A 26114-nucleotide genomic window follows, 5' to 3' on the forward strand; every position below is an offset into this window, starting at 1 on the left:
TTAAATGCTTTCTTACTAAAACTAAAACAAAAACAAAACTTCTCAATAGGGACTTCTTAAACTTCTAAAGCGGTCTAACAAATATGTCTAAATGTTTCAAGCTCTACACATACCTCGGATAGGACCCAGTGCTGCATCTTTTGCCAAAGCTGTTAGATCACTTCCTGAATATCCATCAGTCATTCTAAGAATAGGAAGAAAGAGCAAATTATTTTCATCTTTGCAGATTTAAAATCTCCATGTGAAAAGAGGGTAAAATCTAGTTTTCCTCTGTCATCAAGCAGACAGCTATGCAATTTGATTTTCAGAAAACAGAAAGGCCCACTTGCTGAAAACAAAAACAGTCTATGGCAGGATCCTCCTTAGATAATACCTGAAATTTTCATCATGAGAATCATTCCTTTAGATTAAAGCATACTGTATCTCCAGGAGGCTCCATTAAATTGTACACACATCCCTTGGAAAGGTAAGACCTATAAGCCATTGCTGGCCAAGTGACACATAACCATAATTTTGCTCTGTAAGTTAATGTTTCTTTATCTTGACAAAAAAACACTGCCAGTCAAGGTAGTTTTTTTTTTAATTTTTAATTTTTAAAATTTTTTCAAGTCACTCTATGCTTAACATGGGGCCCAAACACACGACCCTGAGATCAAAAGTCACATGCTCTACCCCGAGCCAGATAGGTCCCAAGGTACGTTTCTGTAAATGTAGGACAAACAGAGTGAAGGAAAGGTCTGGGGTAGAAGCTATTGGCAAAAACAGGCACACCTGAATGGGATGCCACAGTGGAGAGTCCTGGGCAGCCAAGAGAGTGTGAAAGGGAACTAAAAACTAGGGGGCTAGGGGGAAGAAAATAAAACAGGAAAAGAAAGCATTTACTTAGCACGTACTATGTTATATAACTACAGAGATCAAACATTAGCTGAATTCTTTATTGGAATGACAAAGAAGAATCTCAGTGTTTCTAAGTGTTGAATTTATTCTTTTTTCATAGGTATCTGAGGACTGAGAGTTTTTACTAAAATTACTAGTTATTCACATACTTCTTGAGTATTTAAACTACCTTACGAAATTTTTAATGACTAAAATTCAACAAGTGCACCTATTATATTCAGTTTCTAATTAAGTACACCACTCATAAAAAAAGCTGAAGATGCAAAAGTTAAAAAAATTATGTGTAATACAAGAGAACAAGCTCATATGACAATATTTGTGTTGGTGTGGGCAGAGATATAAGACATTTTAAATTTTTAAAATTATTTTAATACTACTTAGAAGTGTTTTTTTTTTTTAAAGATTTTATTTATTTATTTGTCAGAGAGAGAGAGCGAGCACAAGCAGGGGGAGCGGCAGGCAGAGGAAGAAGTAGGCTCTCTGCTGAGCAATGAGCCCGATGTGGGACTCGATCCCAAAACAGTGGGATCGTGACCTGAGCCGAAGGCAGACGATTGACTGAGCCACCCAGGCGTCTCTTTAAGTTGTAATAAATTTATAAAAAGAATGTAGTTCCATCATCAGATATGTAGGTCAGGTCTAATAGAGGATCTAGAAATTTAAATTTAGATATCATATATATAAGAATAAGAAATAAGAAAAAGGGTAAAACAAAGGATGAGATGAAGTTCTCTGAAAAATAAATTACTCAATTCATACTTGAGTTTACCTTAAACAAAAAAGAAAAAGAATTCTTAAGGAAAAAAAAAGATGAAAGAAAAAAGCTTTAAGATAGACCAAATCAAATTACTCACCTAGCTAGTTGTGCTAGTTCTTTTTGGGTCAGTGGGCTTCCTTGTTTACATAACAGATTTTTAAGTAAAAGTAGTCGTGTCTGAAAAGAAATATTAAAGAATTATCATTCCCAAGAATTAGCTTCATGAAATATCCAAAAATTAGGTTCAAATCCAGACCCTCATTTATGAACTGAATGATCACAAATCACTCTCTTAGAGCCTCGCTCATGTCTGTTAACTGGAGTTAAAACTACCATTTTTGGGGGTGCCTCAGTGGCTCAGTGGGTTAAACATCTGACTTTGGCTCAGGTCATGATCTCAGGGATGGAGACCATCAGGCTCTCTGCTCAGCAGCGAGTCTGTTTCTCTCTCTACATCTGCCCCTCCTCCTCACTCGTGCTCACTCTCTCTCAAATAAATAAAATCTTTAAAGAAAAATAAACTACCATTTTGGAGACTTAAAGATAATCCAAATAAAACACTAAAGAAGTAGCTGCTGCTACTATCAAGGATATTAAGGGTCTGAGCTAGACAACCACAATTTTAAATATTTTAAAACTTTTATTTTTTTCTAAAGATGCATTTATTTATTTTAGAGCAAGAGAGAGTGTGAGAGTGCAGTGGGGAGGGGCAGAGGGAGAGACAGAGAGAGTCTTAAGCAGACTCTGTGGCTGAGTGTGGGGTTCGATCTCACAACCTAAGTGGAAACCAAGAGTTGGATGCTTAACCCACTGAGCCACCCAGGTGCCTCAACAATCACAATTTTTTAAGAACACTTTTATAGAACATTAATCTCCCCATTGTAAGTATATAAATCAATGACTTTTAATAAATATACAGTTGTGCAACCACCACCATAATCCACTTTTAGAACATTTCTATCACCCCAAACAGTTCACTTATGCCTGTTTGCAGCTAATCCCCACTCCAACCCCTAGCCTTTGCAAACCACAATTTCCTTTGGTTTCTAGAAATATGCCTTTTCTGGATATATCGTAGAAGTGGAATCATATGATAGGTTCTTTTACATCTGGTGTCTTTCACTTAGTATGTTTTCGAGGTTTTTCCATATTACAGCACGTATAAATACCTCAATCCTTTCGTTGCTAAACAGTATTCCATTAAATGCACATGCCAAATTTGTTTATCCATTCTCTAATTGATGAACATCTTAGATTCCTTACAGTTCTTGGCTATTATTTATAAATATAAAAATTCTTGTACACCTCTTTGTGTAGACATATGTTTTCATCTGTCATGGGCAGATTCTAAGGAAAGGAATTATTGGGTCTTATGGTAAGTTTACATTTGTCTTTTTAAAAAATTGCCGAACTGTTTTCCAATGTGTCTGTACTAAAGACTGGAAGATCAATATTGTCAAGATGGTAAGTCTTGTTTCTGTTTAAAAAAAAAAAAAAAAATTCAAACACAGATACATACCTCCTCATTTGGCAAAGACACATAAACCCGTTTGATGAAACGCCTAAAAGAAGGATTCAAACAATTTCAGAAACAGTTTTGAATGTAAAGGTAACTCAGTTCAAGTAGCAAATGACAAGAAAAAAGCTTTAAGTATAACATTTTAATGCATTTTAGTAGTTATCAGTGTGAAGTTATTTTGAGTTACTTGTTTGTTTGAAGATTTTAAGTAATCTCTACACCCAACATGGAGCTCGAACTCACGACCCCAAGATCAGGAGTCTCACCCTCTACTGACTGAGCCAGCCAGGCGCCCCTTGAGTTACTCTTTTAAAACTCTCTAGATAATGTTTAAAAAAATCTTTAATTCAATATAGTCAGAATTAAAGTAACCATTTACATACGTACGTGTGTGTGTGTGTGTATGTATATATATGTGTATATATTTTTTTTTTTAGAGAGAGAGAACGAGCATGAATGAGCATGAGCAGGGGAGGGGCAGAGGGACAGAGAGGGAGAGAGAGAGAATCCCAAGCAGGCTCGACACTGAGCGCAGAGCCCGACATGGGGCTTGAACTCATGACCCTGAGACCATGATCTGAGCTGAAATCAAGAGTCCAACACTCAACCTACTGAGCCACCCAGGGGCCCCTGTATATGCATGTTCTCAATAGCAATAATGTTTTAAAACAAACAAAATATCTAATATAAGCAAAATAAAGAAATCTCTGCTACCTTCTTGAATCTGAAAACAACTAAAACCAAGGACTACAGAAACAGAAAAGTTTCTGTTTCATCAACAAACTCAGGTAACACTTAGACAACTAAAGTGTATGAAGAAGAGCTGCCCAGGGCAGTGAAAATTAAACTGATGAATACACAGGACACACACAGGATCTGTTGCTGCAGATTCCAGACATGGCTATCAGAGCACAGAGCATTCCAAAGGAAATAGAGCATACTCTGAGGAGTAATAAAGCCAACCTCCCATATTTAAGCAACCATGTGAAGAATGGCTCTGTAAATCATGTGACGCCTAGTCAGGAGCAGGAGAATGGCAAGGAAGGTGATGCCAAAAAAAGAAATTCAAAGACACATCACCTTTGTTAGAAGACATCAGTCTGGGAAGATCACAAGCTGTCTTGTGCCGACTAATCTTTATCGGGTAGGGTTTGATTGTGACTCAGGGATACTACCTGTTAGTCCAGACTATTCATAGGACAATGCAAGATACTTGCTCAGTATGTTATTTTTCTAGCTCTTTTCCTATGTTACTCCAAAACTAGGCTTTCCAAGAAAACTCCCCGTTATTCAAGTAAAAATAGTAAGCAAAACAGGCAAAAGCACATGGCTAATTTCTTTAAAATGGCAAAGAAAAGGGAAAAGATTACACTAAATATAGAGAATATACACAAGAAGGTTTTGCCACAGAAAAAATTAAATTTGTGATCAAATATCTTTCCATGAAATAAAATAATGTAATGAAAAAAAGTCTCCTAATAAAACAAGAACTCAATGAGATGTAAGGACTCAAGGCAATGACTTACAAAAGTTCAAGGAAATAAGACAAAAGAAGATGAAAAAACGGGATTGCAGAGATCAGGAACGCAATGAAAATGAAGAAGAAAACCACCACAGACATAGAGGTTACAAAAGTAGTAGCACAAAGAAGATTAGATACAAACCCAGTAAGCAATAAACAACAAACAAGAAAACAAACAAAACAAACAAAACAAAAAAAGACCTAAGAGTTAAAAAGGATCAGAAAGGAAGTTAAAGATATGGAAGACAAAAAGATGCAACATAATGCATAAACTGTGTGTCAAAGAAAAAACCAGAAGAATTAGGAAAAAAAAAAAAATAAAGATGGTATTCAAAATAACTTTCCTAAAACAGAAGAGGTTTCAAACTATCAATTTAAACAAACACCAAATCCCAGAAAAAATAAAGACAGATCAACATATTTTTCAAATAACTAGATTTCAATGGTTAAAAATTATATCCAGTAAAAAGAAAAAATATCAAGTTAATCCATAAATGTGAATAAAAGCAGGCTGGCTTCAGACTTTTACACTGCAGCATTTAATCCTAGAAACGATGGGGCAATGTAATCAATTCCTCAGGAAAATAAAGGGAGGCCCAAGAATTTTATGCTGAGCCAAACTGTCCTCCTAGTAGGAAGGGAATAAATTTGTTCAATCACACAAGAACAAAGAACACAGTTCCTATGAATCCTGCTTTTACTGGCTTCTCATGAAGCCCAGTAAAAGGGAGTAAGAATCAATTCTGGAGTTTTAAGATAATTTAATCCTAATCAGAATAAGCAAGTTGGCTGTAACTACAAAGTGTAAACTAGTTTTCGTGGGATCATGGTGGTTCTGTCTTCAAAATCTGTAGTAATTAATAAGAGGCCAAAGGATGGATACCAGGAGGAAAAAAAAAATTAGTCTGCAAAGTAAGAGTGAAGGAAAGAAGAGATATGTGAGATGAACACAGGAGTAAATACACCTGTAACTGATGTGTGTTTCCACATAATCTCCCTACCTGAGAACAGCCTCATCAAGCTCTTGTGGCCTGTTAGTTGCACCCATTACAAGCACTCTGTCATCTCCAGCAGATTGTACCTATAAGCCAAAAAAATTTTTCAGTACTTTTAGATAGAGTAATAACAAAAACATGATAAAGGTATCTGTATTTCTAAATTTGGGTCATTTAACAGGAAAATATATACACTAAAATACTATCACCTTAAAAATACCATAATCAGTACTTACACCATCAAATTCTATTAGAAATTCAGTTTTTAGACGTCTACTAGCATCATGTTCTCCTTCTCTTCTTTCACACAGAAGGCTATCAACTTCATCTAAAGGAAATACAAGGATAAGACTTTAATTAAAAGCCAAGCTATATGAGTCATCTGAGATTAATCTAGTTTACTACTTAAGTTATTAATATCCTGGGTCCTACTCAATTCATTAGTGTTTAACTTTGCACTTCTTTAAAACTTTTTCCTTCTGAGTAATCTTTCCTATCATACCTCTCAAATTTGGAAAGGGGAAATTCATAAATACTCAACTAACTTAGTTATAAAACATGTTCTTACCTATAAAAATTATAGAAGGCTGAAGTTCTCGAGCCACAGCAAAAAGAGCTCTCACCAACTTCTCTCCTTCTCCCACCTGAAATGAGGCATTATACATTATAATACACAGAAAATGCACCATTATTCCAGCTGCTTAAATTTCATGATTGAAAACCTAGAACCTAGGAATTCACTTTCCTTTCTTTGCAACAATCAAAGATTTGGTTTAGGGAATTGGTGGGGAGGAGGGCTACTGAATTGTCTCTTACAATAAAAAAATAGACTATTATTTAATACAGTCTGATAAGTACATTATTATTATTATTATTTATTTTTTGGGTGGGTGCTGAAACCTGGATCTGGCCTGGTAAATACTTTAAAAAATGAAATATATCTCTGTTCTGCTTGACCTTGCATTCCTAAGTCTTGAGAATGAAGTAGCTATTACGGGTATAACTAGTGGGAAAATGGAATATTAGGGGAAAGAAAGAGATACTGTACATATTTCTTAAGCCCTCAGTTGTAGGGTATATTCATAAAACCAGATACGCTGGAAAGTGCTCTCCTAAACTAAACTTACTTAAATTCATTCTCACCATTACCACTGTTGATAAGTATAAAAATATTTCTAGGTAGCCGAAGAGGTCTATGAATACCCCCTGAAATATTCCAGGGGCTGAGACACTACTAAAACCATTCTATGCACTAAAAACATCTAATGAAAGGGGCATGAGGTTTGGAGTAATCTACTGTAAAATCCTCCACCTTCTAGGTGGCATCTATTTTTTTAATTGAAAATTTCATTAAAGAAAAAAAAGAATAGCCTCAGATTTAGAATCATCAAAACAAATATTCACAGAGCTAGAAGGAAGTGCAGGAGATCACCTCTTACAACATCAACACTTCATAAATAAAGTGAGGCCTAAAAGTGGTATTTTCTTAAGGCCAGCTCTATACCCAAAAGTTAGGCTGGAATTCCTCTCCTCAAACTTCCAAGACAGTGTCTTCCAGTGTATAATGTTGGGTACACCTATTTTAATAAGAATTTTACTTATAAAACTTCACATAGAAAGTAAAATTTAACCAAGAAAAGAGGTATCATTTTACAGTTACTTTTAATTATTTACAAAAATGAGAACCCTGCCAATACTTGATCTTGGACTTCTAGTCTTCAAAACTGTAAGACAATAAATTTCTGTTGTGTAAGCCAGCCAGCTTATGGTTTTTCCCATACAGCCCCAGCAAACTAAAACAGCATTTGACAGCACAATTCTAACTTTAAAAGAGGTCAACTTTCTATTTTGAAGAATGATTGATTTTCGTCATATCTGAATACAGATATAAAACTCAAAAATATTCTTTGTGTAATGTTATTAGCATTTACACTTAGTAACATTTAGACAATAACATAAAACATGACAATATTAGAAAAAGAACACTCACATATTTTGAAGTTAAACTTGCAGCACTTATATTAAAGAAGGTTGCATTAGATTCGGCAGCTACTGCTTTAGCCTTAAAAATCACAAGGGCAAATATTACATTAGTTCAGTATCTTCCTTTAAAAAGATAATATTTGATCAATTTAAACACTAGCAAAGATTTTCCAAAAATATAAAGTATGACACAATTCCTGACATGTAGCAGGCAATCAGTGTGTTTCCTTCTCAGCAAAGAGGAAAAGGTCTAGGAAGAGCTTTGCTTCTTTCCATTCTCTTTATCTTTTTTAAGGGGTAATACATAAGGAGAGGTTAAAAAAGGGTGTTGCTTTCTTCTTAATTACGAAAAGGTAACTGTTTGGAGAGAGATAAACAGCTAAACTCTTCTCCTCTTTACTTTTCCCTTCTAGAAGAGCTATGCAGGAGAAAGAGTTATCCAGATCCCAGTAAAAACTTGGGCAAAAGGATACTGAAAAAAAATCTGTAATATGTCAATTATACTTCAATAAAAAAGAAGGAAGGAAAAAAGTATATTATGTGATTATTTAAATAAAGCTGTTAAGATAGTAAAAATAAAAACAAAACAAAAAACTAACAGGGTTAGAAAGATACCCAATATAGTAAGGTAAGCTCTTCTGAAGTAAAAATATTATTTAACTTGGGTAAATAATGAAAAATACACTGTTAAATTTAACCAGCCCAAAACATCCTACTGAAGATAACATATTTGGTTTTCCATTTATTTCATCATCGAAAATACGTTTAAAAACTTAAGAGAAGTGTATTATAGCAAAAAAAAAATCATAAAAATAATCAACTCAGGGACAGTGTAAAGTTTCTTTTTTTCATATTACTCTTTCTAACTACCTAAATAGAACATTCAAGGGGCACCTGGGTGGCTCAGTTGGTTAAGCATCTGTCTTGGGCTTGGGTCATGATCCCAGGGTCCTGGGATAGAGCCCCTCGTTGGGTTACCTGCTCAGTGGGGAGTCTGCTTCTCCCTCTCCTGCCTCTCCCCCTCACTTGTGCTTGCTCTCTCTCTCAAATAAATAAAATTTCAAAAAAAAAAAATATAGAACTTTCAAATCTTTAAAAGAATTCTTACCAGCATTGTTTTCCCATTTCCAGGTGGACCAAAGAGTAACAATCCTCTGGCAGGAGCTCTAAGCCCTGTGAACAACTAACAACATATAGTTTAGTTTACAACTATGATTTTGGAGACATTTTTTTCCAGACATTTTAAGTAGTGTCATCTAAAAAGCACCATTTTTCTGTAGCATCTTCCCAAACAGAACTCGTCAGAGCTCTAAAGAGAACACATAATCAATAAATTGGTATAATTATTAAAAACAGAAGAAAAAAAATTTAAAAATTCTCACTGAAAATGAAAGCAAATTGGTTAAACAAGACATACTGAACATAGGTATGCTTCTCTACTTCCTTTGGAAATCTCACCAAAATAATAGTAAATGAATAAAGAAAATAAAAATCTTCAAAATAAAAAGAATAAGAAAGGAGACAATAGAAGACACAGTAAATTTTTGTAGAGGGAGAAATGACAAAGTGTGGTAAATTCTTGAGCAGATCTGAGGGAGCTAAAACCCAAGCACTGTTTATGAAGGGATACGCAGGATAAAAACAGCAAGCTGATGTGAACAAAAATCCTGCAAAAAGCTCAGGAGGTGGAGACATGATGTATCAGAGAAAGCAGCAGGAAGGCAGACGGCCAAAAACAGAGGAACTGGCTGTAAGTTTATATGAGGAATAACTGAACTCATGTGCCTGTCCCCTACACCAAGATCATTCAGGCAAGTAATCCTCTTCCACAAACAAAGGAAGAAGTTTTGTTCTTTAAAGATATTAAACCAGAGTCTCCAGACACAGAGACATGAGGCATGGCAGGGAATCAAGAGTGAAGCACGAGATTCATACCACTTTGCTTAATAGTAAAGGTGCACATATTTTTAAGTTGAACCATATGAAATGGCTGATATTCAACTTTTCTTTTTAATGATTTTTTATTATATTATGTTAGTCACAATACAGTACATCCCCGGTTTCCAATGTAAAGTTCGATGATTCATTAGTTGCGTGTAACACCCAGTGCACCATGCAATACGTGCCCTCCTTACTACCCATCACCGGTCTATCCCATTCCCTCACCACCCTCCCCTCTGAGGCCCTCAGTTTGTTTCTCATAGTCCATAGTCTCTCATGTTTCATTCCCCCTTCTGATTACCCCCCCTTTCTTTATCCCTTTCTTCCCCTACCGATCATCCTAGTTCTTATGTTCCATAGATGAGAGACATCATATGATAGTTGTCTTTCTCTGCTTGACTTATTTCACTTAGCATTATCTCCTCCAGTGCCGTCCATGTTGCAGCAAATGTTGAGAATTAGTTCATTCTGATAGCTGAGTAATATACCATTGTATTTGGACCACAACTTCTTAATCCAGTCATCTGTTGAAGGGCATCTTGGCTCCTTCCACGATTTAGTTATTGTGGACAGAGCTGCTATGAACACTGGGGTGCATATGGCCCTTCTCCACTACGTCTGTATCTTTGGGGTGAACACCCAGTAGTGCGAAGGCTGGATCATAGGGTAGCTCAATTTTTAACTTTTTAAGGGACTGCCAGACTGTTTTCCAGAGTGGCTGTACCAACTTGCATTCCCACCAACAATGTAGGAGGGACCCCCTTTCTCCACATCCTCTCCAACAATTGTTGTTTCTTGCCTTGTCAATTTTTGCCATTCTAACTGGCGTAATGTGGTATCTCAGTGTGATTTTGATTTGAATTTCCCTGATGGCTGATGATTTTGAACATTTTATCATGTGTCTGTTAGCCATTTGTATGTCTTCATTGGAAAAGTATCTGTTCATATCTTCTGCCCATTTTTTGATTTGTTTATTTGTTTCCCGTGTATTAAGTTTGAGAAGTTCTTTGTAGGTCTTGGATACCAGTCCTTTATCTGTAGCATCATTTGCAAATATATTCTCCCATTCCGTGGTCTGCCTCTTAGTTTTTTGACTGTTTCCTTGGCTGTGCAGAAGCTTTTTATCTTGATGAGGTCCCACAAGTTCATTTTATCTTTTGTTTCTCTTGCCTTTGGAGATGTGTCATGAAAAAGGTTGCTTGGGCTGATGTCGTAGAGGTTGCAGACTATGTTCTCCTCTAGAATTTTGATGGATTCCTGTCTCACATCGAGGTTTTTCATCCATTTGGAGTTTATTTTTGTGTATGGTGTGAGAGAGTGGTCAAGTTTCATTCTTTTGCATGTAGCTGTCCAATTTATCCAGCACCATTTATTGAAGAGACTGTCTTTTTTATACCAGATGTTTTTTCCTGCTTTATCAAAGATTAGTTGCCCAAAGAGCCATTTCTGGGTTCTCTAATCTGTTCCATTGGTCTATGTGTCTGTTTTTGTGCCAGTACCATGCTGTCTTTGTGATCACAGCTTTGTAGTACAGCTTGAAATCTGGCATTATGATGCCCCCAGCTTTGTTTTTCCTTTTCAACAGTTCCTTGGAGATTCGGGGCCTTTTATGTTTCCATACAAATTTAAGGACTATTTGTTCCAGTTCTTTGAAAAATGTCATTGGTATTTTGATCGGGATAGCATTGAAAGTGTAGATTGCTCTGGGTAGCATGGACATTTTAACTATGTTAATTCTTCCGATCCACGAGCATGGAATATTTTTCCATCTTTTTATGTCTTCTTCAATGTCTTTCAAGAGTGATTTATAGTTTCTAGAATATAGGTCCTTTACGTCTCTGGTTAAGTTAATTCCAAGGTAACATATGGTTTTTGGTGCTATTGTAAATGGGATGGGTTCCCTAATTTCTCTTTCTTCAGTCTCGTTATTCGTGTATAGAAATGCAACTGATTTCTGAGTACTGATTTTGTATCCTGCCACATTACTGAATTGCTCTATAACTTCTAATAGTTTGGGAGTGGATTCTTTTGGGTTTTCCATATAGAGTATCATGTCATCTGCAAAGAGAGACATTTTGACTTCTTCTCTGCTGATTTGGATACCTTTGATCCCTTTTTTGTCTGATTGCTGTTGCAAGGACTTCTAGTACTATGTTGAATAATAGTGGCGAGAGTGGGCATCCTTGTCGAGTTCCTGATCTTAAGGGAAAGGCTTCCAGCTTTTCCCCATTGAGAATAATATTTGCTGTAGGCTTTTCATAGATGGCTTTTATGAGATTGAGAAATGTACCCTCTATTCCTACACTCTGAAGGGTTTTCATCAGGAAAGGATGCTGTATTTTGTCAAATGCTTTCTCTGCATCAATTGAGAGGATCATGTGGTTCCTGAGTCTTTTCTTGTTGATGTGATGTATCACGCTGATCGATTTGCGAATGTTGAACCACACTTGCATCCCAGGTATGAATCCCACTTGGTCATGATGGATAATCCTTTTAATGTACTGTTGGATTCTATTAGCAAGGATCTTGTTGAGGATTTTGGCGTCCATATTCATTAGGGAAGTCTGTCTGTGATTCTCCTTTTTGATGGGGTCTTTCCCTGGTTTGGGGATCAAGGTAATATTGGCCTCATAGAATGAGTTTGGTAGCTTTCCTTCTGTTTCTATTTTTTTGAAATAGCTTTAGGAGAATAGGTTATTATTTCTTCTTTGAATGTTTGGTAGAATACCCCAGGAAAACCGTCCGGGCCTGGAGTTTTGTTATTTGGAAGGTTGTTTATCACTGACTCAATCTCTTCATAATTAATTGGTCTGTTTAAGAAATCAATTTCTTCCTGTTTCAGTCTTGGTAGTTTATAGGTTTCCAGGAAGACCTCCATCTCTTCCAGATTGCTTAGTTTTTTGGCATATAGCTGTTGATAATAGTTTCTAATAATCCTTCTAATTTCATTGGTGTTGGTAGTGACCTCTCCTTTTTCATTCATAATTTTATTAATTTGGGTCCTTTCTCTATTCTTTTGGATAAGTCTTGCCAGTGGTCTGTCAATTTTATTGATTCTCTCAAAGAACCAGCTTCTAGTCCTGTTGATCTGCTCTACTGTACTTCTGGTTTCTAATTCATTGATTTCTGCTCTAATCTTGGTCAACTGCTTCCTCGTGTGTGGATTAGGCCTCTCCCTCTGTTGCTGTTCCAGCTTCTTGAGGTGAGAATATAAAATCTGCATTTTAGATTTTTCTCTTCTTTTGAGTGAGGCTTGGATGGCTATGTATTTCCCCCTTAGGACTGCCTTTGCAGTATCCCATAGGTTTTGGACCGTTGTGTTTTCATTCTCGTTGGTCTCCATAAATTGTTTAAATTGATTTTTGATTTCATGGTTTATCGAGTCATTCCTGAGCTGATGGTTCTTAGTCTCCACGTGTTTGAGTTTCTTCCAAATTTTTCCTTGTGGTTGAGTTCCAATTTCAGAGCGTTGTGGTCTGAGAATATGCAGGGGATAATTTCAATCTTTTGGTGTCGGTTGAGTCCTGTTTTGTGTCCCAGAACATGGTCTATTCTTGAGAATGTTCCATGGGCATTAGAATAGAATGAGTATTCTTTGGTTCTGGAGTGTAGTGTTCTATATATATCTATGAGGTCCAACTCATCGAGTATGGCATTCAAAGCCTTTGATTCTTTGCTTAGTTTTTGCCATGGTGTTCTATTTCTGATAGTGGAGTGTTGAGGTCCCCTATTATTAATGTATTTTTATCTATATGTCTCTTTATTCTGGTTAAGAGTTGGCTTGTGAATCTTGCTGCTCCCCTGTCGGGGGCATATATATTTATAATTGTCATATCTACTTGTTGGATCCATCCTTTAAGAATAATATAGTGCCCTTCTGTGTCTCTAACTATAGTCCTTAGTTTAAAATCCAATCTATCTGATATGAGAATTGCCACCCCAGCTTTCTTTTGAGGTCCATTTGCGTGAAAGATGGTACTCCATCCCTTTACTGACAGTCTGAGTGTATCTTTGGGTTCAAAATGAGTCTCCTGTAGGCAGCAAATGGATGGGCCATTTCTTTTTATCCAATCTGCAACCCTGTGGCGGCATTTTATGGGAGCATTCAAGCCATTTACATTGATAGTGATTATTGAGAGATATGATTTTAATGATGCCATGTTGCCAGTAAAGTCTGTTTGTATCGATTGTGACTTTCTGCTCTGTATCACTCTTGGGGCCTTTTTACCTTTATAGAACCCCCCCTTAATATCTCCTGTAGGGCTGTTTTCGTGGTTACGAAATTGGTTAATGACTGGCGATTCTGGAACGTCTTTATTTCTCCATCAATTCTGAATGACAGCCTTGCTGGATAAAGGATCCTTGGCTGCATGTTTTTCTCTCAGAGAGCTTTAAAAATGCCCCCCTAACCCTTTCTCTCATTCCAGGTCTGTGTAGACAGGTCTGACGTAATTCTGATACCTTTGCCTTGGTACTTGAGAAATTTCTTTGCCCTGGCCGCTTTCAATACTGTATCCTTGGATCTAATATTTGCGAAATGCACTATGACGTGACGTGGCGTAGGTTTGTCATGGTTGAGCTTGGGTGGGGTCCTCTCTGCCTCTTGGACACGAATGTTTGTTTCCCTTGCTAGGTTAGGGAAGTTTTCAGCTACAATTTGTTCAAATATCTCTTCTAGACCTCTGTTTTTCTCCACCCCCTCGGGGATGCTGATGATTCTGACATTGGAACGTTTCATTGAGTCAGTAATCTCCCATAACCTACATTCCTGAGCGTGGATTTTTTTGAGTCCAGCTTCTATTTTTGTTTTTCTTCTACTAACCCCTCCTCCAATTCGCTAATACGTTCCTCTGCCTCGGTGACCCTGGCCATCAGAGCCTCTAGTTTTGACTGCATTGGCTCATAGAATTTTTAATTTCTGTCAGATTCGCTCTCATTTCCGCACTTAGGGATTCTATATTCTCAGTAACATTTTCGTTAATACTTTTTTCAAGTCTACTCATCATCTTGAGCATTGTTGCTCTGAATTCCATTTCTGATAATTTGGTTACATCCATATCCATTATTTCTGTGGCAGGGGTCACAGACTCATTGTCTTTTCTTTGCTGGGGGGGGGGACTTCTCCTTCTCGTCATTCTGATGAGGAGAGGTTGAGGGGTTGTCCAGAGCCCAAATTATCGACTGGGACCCAGGCCGTGCGCCCTTGTTTTATAGGGATCTTTGGGATGTGGGCTTCTTCTTTAAAGATTTTATTTATTTATTTATTTATTTATTTATTTATTTATTTGAGACAGAGAGAGACAGACCGTCAGCAGGAAAGGGAATACAAGCAGGGGAGTGGGAGAGGAAGAAGCAGGCTCCCAGCGGAGGAGCCCGATGAGGGACTCCTTTCCAGAACGCCGGGATCACGCCCTAAACCGCCCTAAACCGAAGACAGGCGCTTAATGACTGCACCACCCAGGCGCCCTAGGATGTGGGCTTCTTGATTTTTCAGCCTGCCTTCTGGGGGAGGGGCCTGCCGCGCTGATACTCAGGCAACCCTGTTTGGGTAGAGTCTCCGTGTCCCCTGCGAGGGGGGATGGGGATGGGCACTCCCTGAGCCAGTATTTCCAGGCTTTTGTTCTCTGGCGGCTTTCCCTGGCGGTCAGCTGTGCCTCTTCTGAGAGTCAGAGCAGCAGTGGCCAAATCTCAGCCTCTGTCTCAGAACAGAGGGATCACGGACCGTTCTCCACTGATGTTCTGGCCACTTTAACTCTGTTACTGTTGGTGCTGCTCAACCCTGCAGCGTCCCGGGATGTGCGCCTCACACCCGGTGTCCCAGCCCTCACTTCCAGGGCCGGTGAGTCTCTGTCCTTTGTGTTTCTAACGCCGCCAGCCGCCCTGCGCGCGCTCCTGGAGCTCCCGGTCTCAGTCTATTTCTAGTGAGCGCACCGGGATTCCAGAGTTCCGTGAGAAGTCTGGTGGCGCGCGCTCCCAGCTCAGGGTCTCAGTCGGCTGTCTTGCAGGTGCCGTCCGCAAGTCCGCCCTCTCTCCCGTGCAGGTGGCCCGCCAGCCGCCCCGCGCACTCCGGGAGCTCCCGGTCTCAGTCTGAATCCAGTGAGCACACTGGGATTCCGGAGTTCCGCGAGATGCCTCGTGGCATGCGCTCCCGGCTCACGGTCTCAGTCTGCTGTCTCGCAGGTGCCAGTCCGCCTGCTCCCCCATGCAGGTGGCTACCGCTTCCCGGCGCCCGGACACAGGAGCTCCCTCCGCCTTCCATTTATCTTCCGATATCTGTGCGCGGTTTCACAGCTCCCTGCTTTGTACCTCAATAATCAGCACTGGAGATGTTCATTTGTAGAGATCCAGATGTATCTTCCTGCATCTCAGGCTGATTCCGTGGAGTTCAGGCTGGTCTGGTACCTATCCAACTCGACTCAGGGGACTGGCTGAAAAAGGGGTCCCCTACTCCTCCGCCATCTTAACTCCTAGAGCCATATACACTCTTAACTCATTTGTATAAAAAGATTAACATTTTCAGTCATCTTTAAATGCATTTTTGAACAACTCTGTGGGTCAGTGGGAGTTTCTCACCTCCTCCTCTTTCTTGCCCATTCCCAACAGCTGGAGGGGTAATCACAGAAGGGACTGGAGAGGCGGCGGCGGGGACAAGGGCAGCAGCTGCTCCAGCAGCCTCTGGCCGAGGTGCGGTCTGATATTCAACTTTTTAAAAAATATATATTTTTTTCAGATTTACAATAACTGAATGGAAAGTACAGAGTTTCCACATAACTCCTTACCTCCTCAATTTCCTCAATATTAACATCTTACCTTAGTGTGGTACATTTATTATAATCGATTAATCAATATTATTAACTGAAGTCCATAGTTTTCATTAGAGTTAACAATTTGTATCATGTATCCATCATTACAGAATCATACAGAATAGTTTCACTGCCCTAAAGAATCCCCTGTGCTCCATCTATTCATCCCTCCTTCTTCCCCACGAGGGAACCACTGATCTTTTTAACTTTCTCCAGTTTTGCCATTCAAAAATGTCATACAGTTGGGATCATACAGTATTAGATGTTGCAGATTGGCTTCTTTAACAACACGCATTTAAGGTTCCTCTGCATATTTCTAAGGCTTGATAGCTCATTTCTTTTTTTTTTTTTTTTTTAAAGATTTTATTTATCTATTTGACAGAGATAGAGACAGCCAGCGAGAGAGGGAACACAAGCAGGGGGAGTGGGAGAGGAAGAAGCAGGCTCATAGCAGAGGAGCCTGATGTGGGGCTCGATCCCATAACGCCGGGATCACGCCCTGAGCCGAAGGCAGACGCTTAACCACTGTGCCACCCAGGCGCCCCTTGATAGCTCATTTCTTTTTAGTGCTGAATAGTATTTCATTATATAGATATACCAAGTTTATCCATTTATCTATTGAAGAGTATCTCAGTGGCACCCAAGTTTGGGAAATTACAAATGAAGTTGCTATAAACATCTGTGTGTAGGTTTTTTTTATATGGGGATACATTTGTTTACTCATTTTGGTAAATATTAAGGAACATAACTGCTGGGTAGCATGGTAAGAGTATGTTTAGTTTTTTAAGAAAGTCTCAAACTATCTTCTAAGGCAGCTGTAGCATTTTGCCTTTTCCTCAGTGATGAGTGAGAGTCCCCGCTGCTCCACATCCTTACCAGCATTTGGTGCTGAGCGTTTGGGATTTTAGCCATCTTAATAAGTATGTGGTAGAATCTTACTGTTGTTTAACTTGCAATTCCCTAATGATGAATGATGTTGAGCATCATTTTTTCAAATGCTTGTTTGTCATCTGTGTATCTTCTTTAGTAAGGTGTCTATTCAGATCTTTGGCCCACATTTTAATTGGGTCATTTGTTTTCTTATTGTTCAGTTTTTAAAAGTTCTTTGTATATTTTTGGATACCAGTCCTTTATCAAATAATGTTTTACAAAGATTTTCTCCTTGTCTGTGGCTTGTCTTCTCATTCTCTTAACAATGTCTTTCACAGAAAAGTTTTTAATTTTCATGAAGTTCAACCTAACAATTTTTCCTTTCAAGGGTCATGTTTTTGGTGTTGTATCTAATAAGCCATCCTCACACCAAAGATCACCTAGATTTTCTCCTATGTTATCTTGCAGGAGTTTTATAGTTAGCCTTTACACTTAGGTCTGTGACCAATTTTGAATTATTTTTTGTGAAAGGTGTAAAGTACATGTCTAGAATTTTTTTGCACATGGATGTCTAGCTGTTACAGCACCGTTTGTGGAAAATATTATCTTTTCTCCATCAAATTGCTTTTGTGCCTTTGTCGAATGATAGTACTCATGTCTCTGTATTTCTGGGCTCTCTATTCTGTTCTATTGATCTATTTGTCTATTCTTTCGCAAAAGACACATTTTCTTGATTACTGTCACATTTTATGGTTTTTAAAATTTTCCAGCTTTACTGAGATATAACTGACATAACATTGTGTAATTTTAACATGTACAGTATGATTTGATACACATAAATTGCAAAAATATTCACCACAATAAGGTTAACACATCCTTCACCTCACATAATTACCATTTTGTTTTTCTTGTTGTTACGATGAGAACAAACAAACAAAACAGAAACATAATCATAAAAACAGAGCAAACTGGTGGTTGCCAGAGGGGAAGGGGTTAAGGGGGTGAGCAAAATAGGTGAAGGGAATTAAGAGGTATAAGCTTCCAGTTACAAAATAAATAAGTCATGGGGATGAAAAGTACAGCATGGGAACTACAGTCAATAATATTGCAATAACAGTGTATGGTGACAGATGGTAACTATACTTATAGTGAGCATAGCTTAATGTTGAGAATTGTCAAATCACTATGTTGTACACCTGAAACTCATATAACACTGTATTTCAACTATACTTTGATAAAAAAAAAAAAAAAGGTCTTCAAACTTAAGCTTAATAATTTTATCTTAACTTCCCTTTTCTCCAGTATGATTTCTGTCTCTTAATTTTAAATCCCTCTTACCTTGAGGTAAAAATTATTTTCTGTTAACCTACTTCCCCTCTAAATGTTAAAAATGGATTGGTTATTAGGAACCTTTATACTCATTCTCCTCTCTTATTATAAGCAGTCAACATCAATTGCAGGCGCCTGGGTGGCTCAGTTGGTTAAGCAACTGCCTTTGGCTCAGGTCGTGAGTCTAGAGTCCCGGGATCAAGACCCACATTGGGCTCCCTGCTCAGCAGGAGGTCTGCTTCTCCCTCGGACCCTCCCTCCTCTCATGCTCTCTCTCTCTCAAATAAATAAAGTAAAAACAAAACAAAACATCAATTGCTAATTTTTTTTCTTTTTAAAAACATCAAATTATATGAATTAATCATTCTAGCATAGCTCACACGTTTCTTTACTGCTAATATGGATTCAGTAATGAATGATGTTATAGGAAAATGATAATATAAAGTGCATACCTCAGGCCTCAGAGAAGGAAGAATAACAATTTCTTGCAAGGCTTGTTTTGCCAACTCTTGCCCAGCTATATCATCAAATTTAACAGCTGTTCCACTAAGAAATAGAATTTCAGTTAGCTCCACAACAAAATATGCTTCAGTTATTATAATATGAAGTCTAAACTCTATGAAATAAAATTATCTTTATGTTAACTGTGAAATTATAATTAAATCAGGAAACCAATGGTTTTCTACATTTGCAGTAACTGAAAACCATCATAAAAATTAAATATGTATATTAAACAAGGTATTATTTTATTCATGATATATTGTATAAATAAATGCAAAACTAAAACCTACTAATAAAACACTTTAGATGGCAAACTTACTTGTCCACAATTTCATTCATTATAAGGTTAGCAAGGTTGCTGTCCACATTCCTAAAATTCTTCAAGTCTTTCTTTTTACGAGCAGCAGTTGTAGGGGTAGAAGGTTTATTTGTTCTATTTGTTTTTGGTGTACTCTTAAAGGATACAAAATTATAATGTAAAAATACAACCTAACATTAACACTTTTCATAAGTGAGTTAACCTTAAAGTTCACAGAATTAAAAGTTTAAAAATAGGAAAAGGATACAAAAAACCAAAAACTGTATATTTACTCCAAGGTAAAATGGTATTCACTACAAAACTATACTTGGCATGAAACGGGTTTACAGAGGATTCCATCCAGAGAGATTTAGGTACCATAAAATAAAAAGGCCCTATGACAATTCAGTCATATAATGTTGACTGTTAGAATTATAACAAAACTATGTTTAATGTTATAAAACATTTACATAAATTTAAACAAAAGAATAACAAATTTAAAATTACAAGCATTATATAAAATAGACTACACAAGCAACTTACTACAAAATACCTAATCAGGTCTAAAGGAAGTTAAAATGAGATTTGCTTTTTAATAGCAAGTTATCCTTGTAGATTAAAAAAAAAAGAAAACTACATTCAACTTTGTAGAAACCTATCGATTCTCCAAGATATTATAAAGTACTTGTAATAATCTTCAGCAAGCATATCATGTTCGAAATCTTCTATTTGAAAAAGCACAGCAATTAAAGTTACCGTCTTCAAATACCTTATGAGTTCCAGGTGCGGGAGCAGGTCCCTGTCTCACTCCAGAAACCATGGATAACCCACTACAACTAGGTGCTCTGTGGTGGCCTGACAGACCTGTGGATCCAGTCTTCATAACTGTTTTTGAACGAGGCAGTGAATTACTAGTGTGTGTTAAGGGATCTTTTCTTTTTGGAACAGCTCCACTTTCTATCAAGGAAAAAGTAAAATCATCATGGTTAGAAAACTGTGGCTAAACATTATAAAATAAAGACGGATACAAATTTATAAAACTAAGCTAATACTTTTTTTTTTTACATTAGCTGTATTTCAAAGTAAGATTTCATTTAGAATATCAAGTAGGATGTTCACTGGGATTATCACTTGGTGGACAAGATTATGGTTATTTAGTTTTACCTTTTCATGATGTATATTCTAATTTTCTTATAAGGAATATGTATTTGTAATAAGAAGAAACACGTTCATTTGCGGGGACAGGAGGAGAATATAAAAAGATTCCCAAATGAAGTTGACAAATATTCAAGCAACAAAATGCAGTAAAGGCATTAGCTTTATCTTGTTACAGAGCTGGGGCAGGGGAAAGCACTGCATTACCTTGGTTTCAAACTTTTAAGACTGTAAAATAGTATGAAATTCCACAGTCTGTGTCCACCAAAACAGTTTGTAGAAATCATCAATTTTTAATTTAAAGGGTATAAAGATGTGGGTTTTAATATGCCAAGTATTCTATGTGCTATATATATGTAAATAAACACATATGAAACATCACAAACAAGCCTAAAAGGTTACCTGACCTACCTATACTGCACTTCTACATAAATTATAGGCTTTCAAATGTTCAAATCTCACTGCTTCCAATATTTTTATATTCCATAACAAACATCAGTTTACTAATAACAATGTTTACAGTAAAAACAAATGTTAAATCGGTAAGCAAATAAGAATAGCCTACAGAAAAGACAATAACCTTATCTGTGTTTGTCATCAAGTTCCTTAAGGTGTTTTAAGGAAACTCAAAGGAAGAGAACTTCAGAGTAGAGCAAGGTGATCAAGAATTTTTTCCCATAAACAAATTAAAAGTTCCGAACCACATGTTCAAGGAACTAATGGATAGCAACCCTAAAGGAAAAAGCAGGAAAGCAATCTAGAAAAGGGAATAACAATAAGCAAAAGCAAAGACATGAAAAAGAGCAAAATCTGTCTAGGCTGAAGATAAAGATCATTCATTTCAGAGGAAAAAAGGGAAAGTGGAAAAGAATTTCTTCAGACAGTAAACATACAGTCCTGAGTCTATAAGTGAATAGGAATTTCCAGGTGGAACTATGAGAACGATAGGAGACTTTGCATTAAAAATAATAAAAGTCAGCAGGCAATGGAGTATGTTCAAAATGCTGTAGGAAGAAAAAGAGGGTTAACCTTTATCAATGTTATATCCTGGTAACCTGTCACATAAGAATGAGGGTATTCTGGACATTACAAAGACTAAGAAAGTTTACTATCTACAAACTTGCATTGAAAGAATTACTAAAGAAGGTCTTTTGGTTAAAAAGCAAACAGAAAGAAATAAGGAATCTGTGGGAAGGAAAATCTCAAAAAAGAAAGCATAATAAGAATATACTATTTGGTTTTGGGTAAATAATACTAAGTCATAATGTTAAATTTGATTTTTCAATATAACTAAAAATAGTGATATTTATGTATCAGGAGATGAAGGGTAATTTGGCATAGGAATTAAACCTTTCACCTGAATAAGAAGTCAATACATATCTAAAACTGTTCAATCAGTAATAGCAATTTAAGTATAATATCTGGAAATATAGTAGGAAACAAAAGAAAAAATAGCAAGAGTTAGACAATGTATGAGGAGACAGCCTAGGGGTGAAAGCTGGAAGAGAGAAGAGATGGGAAGAGGAATACTGTTTTTCTTTACAAGCCTTTCAGTATTTATTTCTTCATCAACCCTTTAAGGTACGATCTATGAATAATAAATTGCATCCATTTAAAATGTACAATTTGATGAGTTTATAAAGATATATTTAAAGATGAAATAGCCACTAAAATCAAGATATGAAATATTTCCATCATAGCCAAAAGTTTTCTTGTATTCATTTGCACTCCGTCCCTTATTGCCCCTGGCCCTAGGCAATCACTAATCTGCTTTCTGACAAGGTAGGAGTCACCTGATTTAGTAATTTCTATTGACCTAGGTTCAAGATCACTGAAGCTTCCATTTGACATCTCCAATCTGCTGCTGAGGTTATCTAGTAAATTTTCTTATTTCACCAATTGTACTTTTCAACTTTAGAACTTCCCATTCTTTTTATTGTGTAGTTTATGTTATGTGCTAAGATTGCAGGTTTGTTAACTGATGCCCTATTTTCTTTTAATTCTTTTAACATATTTATAATAGCTGTTTTGAAGTCTTTGCTACATCAACATCTGGGCCCAGTCAAGAGTCAGCTTCTAGTGACTAATTCTGTTCTTGAATAATGGTCACACTTTCTCATTTCTTTGCATGTCCAGTAATTTGGAGTTGAAAACTGGACATTGTAGATGACACACTGAAGTAGTAAGTGGCCTTTGGCGTAACTATTTCCTAAGAGAGATGATGTAACTCATCCAAGTGAAATATCACAGAATATTCCAGATGTGGGTGACACTAGTAAAACAGGCCTGGAGTAAGCCAGCTCACTGACTAGGGCTCAGTGGGTATCAATTACCAGTACTGCAAAAATTAGCTGTGCAGTCAGTATGTTCCCCGCAACAAGAAAACAGAATAGGACAGATAACAGGGATTTAAAATAAGATAGGTTGGTTTTTTTTAACATAGGTCCCAGGAGGAGAACGTTCTGCATGTCAAAACAAAACCACGGGATCTCATATGTGGAATGACGTGGAAGAGAAGCAAGATAACAAAGGAAAGGCATACTAGCTCTTCACGGCTAGGAAATTTTTGCTATTTACCTTGATAGGATTATTAGGATCTCAAATTTATATCTTGGAAACTTAATTATTTACATGTGGTGTATTATTACAAGTTTCTTATGGAAATGTCAGCTCTTCACATCTGTGCTAAGAGAAACAGGCAAAATATTTATTTCTATACTAGAGATGGTGTTTTAATCACGTACAGGAAGGAATAGGAAAAGGAATATAATCAATGACATGGGGCTCTGTACTGGCAGACGAAACCAAAGTAAGAACTTCTTAAGAGGTAAAGCCAGAAGGGAAAGACTTGATGACCTATTGTCTCCAGTCCATAGAAATCCACTTACCATAATTCTTTTCTATTGAAGTCTTGAAAGTTTTGTATTACATATGAATAAAGAAGGCAGTTGTCTTATAGTCTAAACTAAGGATTTTCTGTTACAAATTGAACAAAGAAATATTTACTTTAATAAAATTTAAGCCCTGAACATGAAACTAAGGCTGAAAAAATCATCAATAAAACTAGCCAGGACGTCAGAGAACTTAACAAATGAAGATTCCTCTCCCTGCCAAACAAAACAAAAAACCACGTTATCTTCTATAAGAATTGATGCCCAAAAGTTCATGGAAAACAAATTTAACCCACAGTAAATTAACAGTATTCTAATGTGCACTCGCTTCAGCAGCACATATGCTAAAATAGTTTTCTAATGTTTCTCCTCACTAGCTAAACTCAGCTTCAAATTTTTCCTAACAGGTACTATGATAAAACAATCATGTGTAGTATATATGAAAACTGCTGTGCAATTAAAATTGATATATAACAGAGAAATTAAAATTTCTGTCTTGGGGCACCTGGGTGGCTCAGTTGGTTAAGTGCCTGCCTTTGGCTCAGGTCATGTTCTCAGGGTCCTGGGATCAAGCCCCACATGGGGCTCCCTGCTGAGCAGGGAGCCTGCTTTTCCCTCTGCATCTACCTGCTGCTCCCCCTGCTTGTTTTCTCCCTCTCTCTCTGTCTTTTTTTTTTTTTTTAAGATTTTATTTATTTGACAGAGAGAGGGAGAGAACCAGCGAGAGAAGGAACACAAGCATGGGGAGTGGGAGAGGAAGATGCAGGCTCCCAAAGGAGGAGCCCAATGCGGGGCTCGATCCCATAACGCCAGGATCACGCCCTAAGCCGAAGGCAGACGCTTAACAACTGAGCCACCCCGGCGCCCAAAATAAATAGTCTTTAAAAAAAAAATTCTGCCTTAAAAAACACTACTTCATAAAAACTTGGTACAGGTATGCATGAAAAAAACCACAAATGCTGAAAATACAATAGAAACAAAAGAATATTTTAATAATTTAGAAAAATGAACCTTTATATTTTATAATCCCAAAAATGGGAGGTTGCAAAATAAGCAAATAAAGCATGCTGAGAATGGTTATATCTGTTACATATTTATACACCATAAATGATAGGGACACTGTATTTTCCACACAGCCCTGTGAAAACAAAAGCCAACCAAATCTACCGTTACAGAATCAAATCAATATTATCAGGTTACGCAGGACTCTACTCTGCATGCAAGCTTTATTATTTTACATGTTAGTTAACCTAAACCCACCTGACTGGAGATGTCCGTTGCGGCATGTCAAGTTAGTACTGTCATTATTATAGACATCCGTTTGTGACTTGGAAAATTGCAAAACTGGTTGCAGCTTCTCTATGCAACAGAGGGGGGTAGAAAAGAACAAAATAAACAAAAAGAAAAAATACATAATGAAAAAATAAGATGTCCATGTGAAAATAAAAAATAATTCAAGGTGTTAGAAGATGAAGGGTTTGGTATTTATATAAAATTTTCTTAAAAATACAGTTAGTAAAAACTCAGATGTTAAAATAGCAACAGAAATTCACAACTGATTGGCTATGTTCAAAATATGCTTTATTCAGGTTTGGTAACTTGAGGCAGTTTCATATCACTATTGTCACCAGCAAATATATTCTGAGTATCTCACATATCCACATCATTATGTAGAGAGAATGGCATGGAGACAAAAAAAAAGAATATGGTTTTTATCATCCAGATCTTATTAAATATGGTTGGTCACTTACAACACAAATATATTTTTCAAAAAAGACTGTATAGCACAAAAGAAAGAAAGCTGAAAAGGCTTTACAGAAAAAGTGGCTGTGAGTTGGCTAGGTTTTGAAAAGATAAAAAGAAAGGACATTCCAGGAAAGAAAAACAGCACTTAAAAAATGACACAGAGGGAAACTATAAGGAATGTCTAAGAAATGCCATATTTAGCTACATGTTAATATGTCAGGCAAAAAATAAAAGCAACAGAGAAAATGGGAATTCGTATGCTACAAACAGTACCATTTGTTTAAATACACACATTTGCACGCTTGTATACATGAAGGTTATCCCTAAAAAGGACCCAGAGAAACGTAATAGCAGCTGCCTCTGGGGAGGGGAAATGAGTGGCTGGGACACAGTATGGGACGGATACTCTTCATAATACTGTAGCATGTCCTTTTATTACCTATTTCTATAATTAATCAGAGATTTAAGAGGATTACTTCAACTCTACCCTCACTTTAAATAACAAATCCTCTCTCAAGATCCAGGTCTGTATGTCCAGCACCTGAAGCCCAAGAGCACAGCAGTTTGAGCTGTCTTGCCCCTCTACATTACTGCTGCACTCTCTTTCCCCGTTCAAGTCACCCATACTGCTACTTGACAAATACCCTGCTCCACCACTTACTAGTATGAACTTACTTGAGCCTCAGTCTTCCGAGGGGCTCAATAATTAAATAAAATAATAATATAGAGTACCTGTTCTGTGCCCCTATTCAAAATAGGGGCCCAATGTTTATCACATTTATTTTGTTGCAGTACTCCAAGCTGTCATACTGATTCTTTTCTTTGGTTCTGGGAAGTCGATGAACACGTGCAAAAACGTAGCACATATATACGAACTCTCCTGAACTTTCATTTCTAAGGTCAGACA

The 26114-nt window shown here is 37.1% G+C and overlaps 1 protein-coding gene across 4 annotated transcripts in view; it reads right to left on the reverse strand.

The window, feature by feature from the left end:
• Nucleotides 1–26114, reverse strand: part of SPAST (spastin) — a 61293-nt gene that overhangs the window by 10546 nt on the left and 24633 nt on the right. For 2 of the 4 annotated variants that reach the window (XM_026478545.4, XM_026478554.4), the window contains exons 4-15: nucleotides 24722–24820; nucleotides 20185–20372; nucleotides 19437–19570; nucleotides 19069–19162; nucleotides 8782–8856; nucleotides 7681–7752; nucleotides 6259–6334; nucleotides 5927–6018; nucleotides 5697–5776; nucleotides 3174–3216; nucleotides 1752–1831; nucleotides 114–184 (exon numbers count right to left, since the gene is read on the reverse strand). In XM_026478545.4, the coding sequence (XP_026334330.2) occupies nucleotides 114–184; nucleotides 1752–1831; nucleotides 3174–3216; nucleotides 5697–5776; nucleotides 5927–6018; nucleotides 6259–6334; nucleotides 7681–7752; nucleotides 8782–8856; nucleotides 19069–19162; nucleotides 19437–19570; nucleotides 20185–20372; nucleotides 24722–24820 (1104 nt within the window). The remainder of the gene's footprint in view (nucleotides 1–113; nucleotides 185–1751; nucleotides 1832–3173; nucleotides 3217–5696; nucleotides 5777–5926; nucleotides 6019–6258; nucleotides 6335–7680; nucleotides 7753–8781; nucleotides 8857–19068; nucleotides 19163–19436; nucleotides 19571–20184; nucleotides 20373–24721; nucleotides 24821–26114) is intronic. The other 2 variants (XM_044391053.3, XM_044391050.3) reach the window with 1 other exon arrangement.

This window comes from Ursus arctos, unplaced genomic scaffold (assembly GCF_023065955.2).
Source record: "Ursus arctos isolate Adak ecotype North America unplaced genomic scaffold, UrsArc2.0 scaffold_8, whole genome shotgun sequence".
Taxonomy (NCBI): domain Eukaryota; kingdom Metazoa; phylum Chordata; class Mammalia; order Carnivora; family Ursidae; genus Ursus; species Ursus arctos.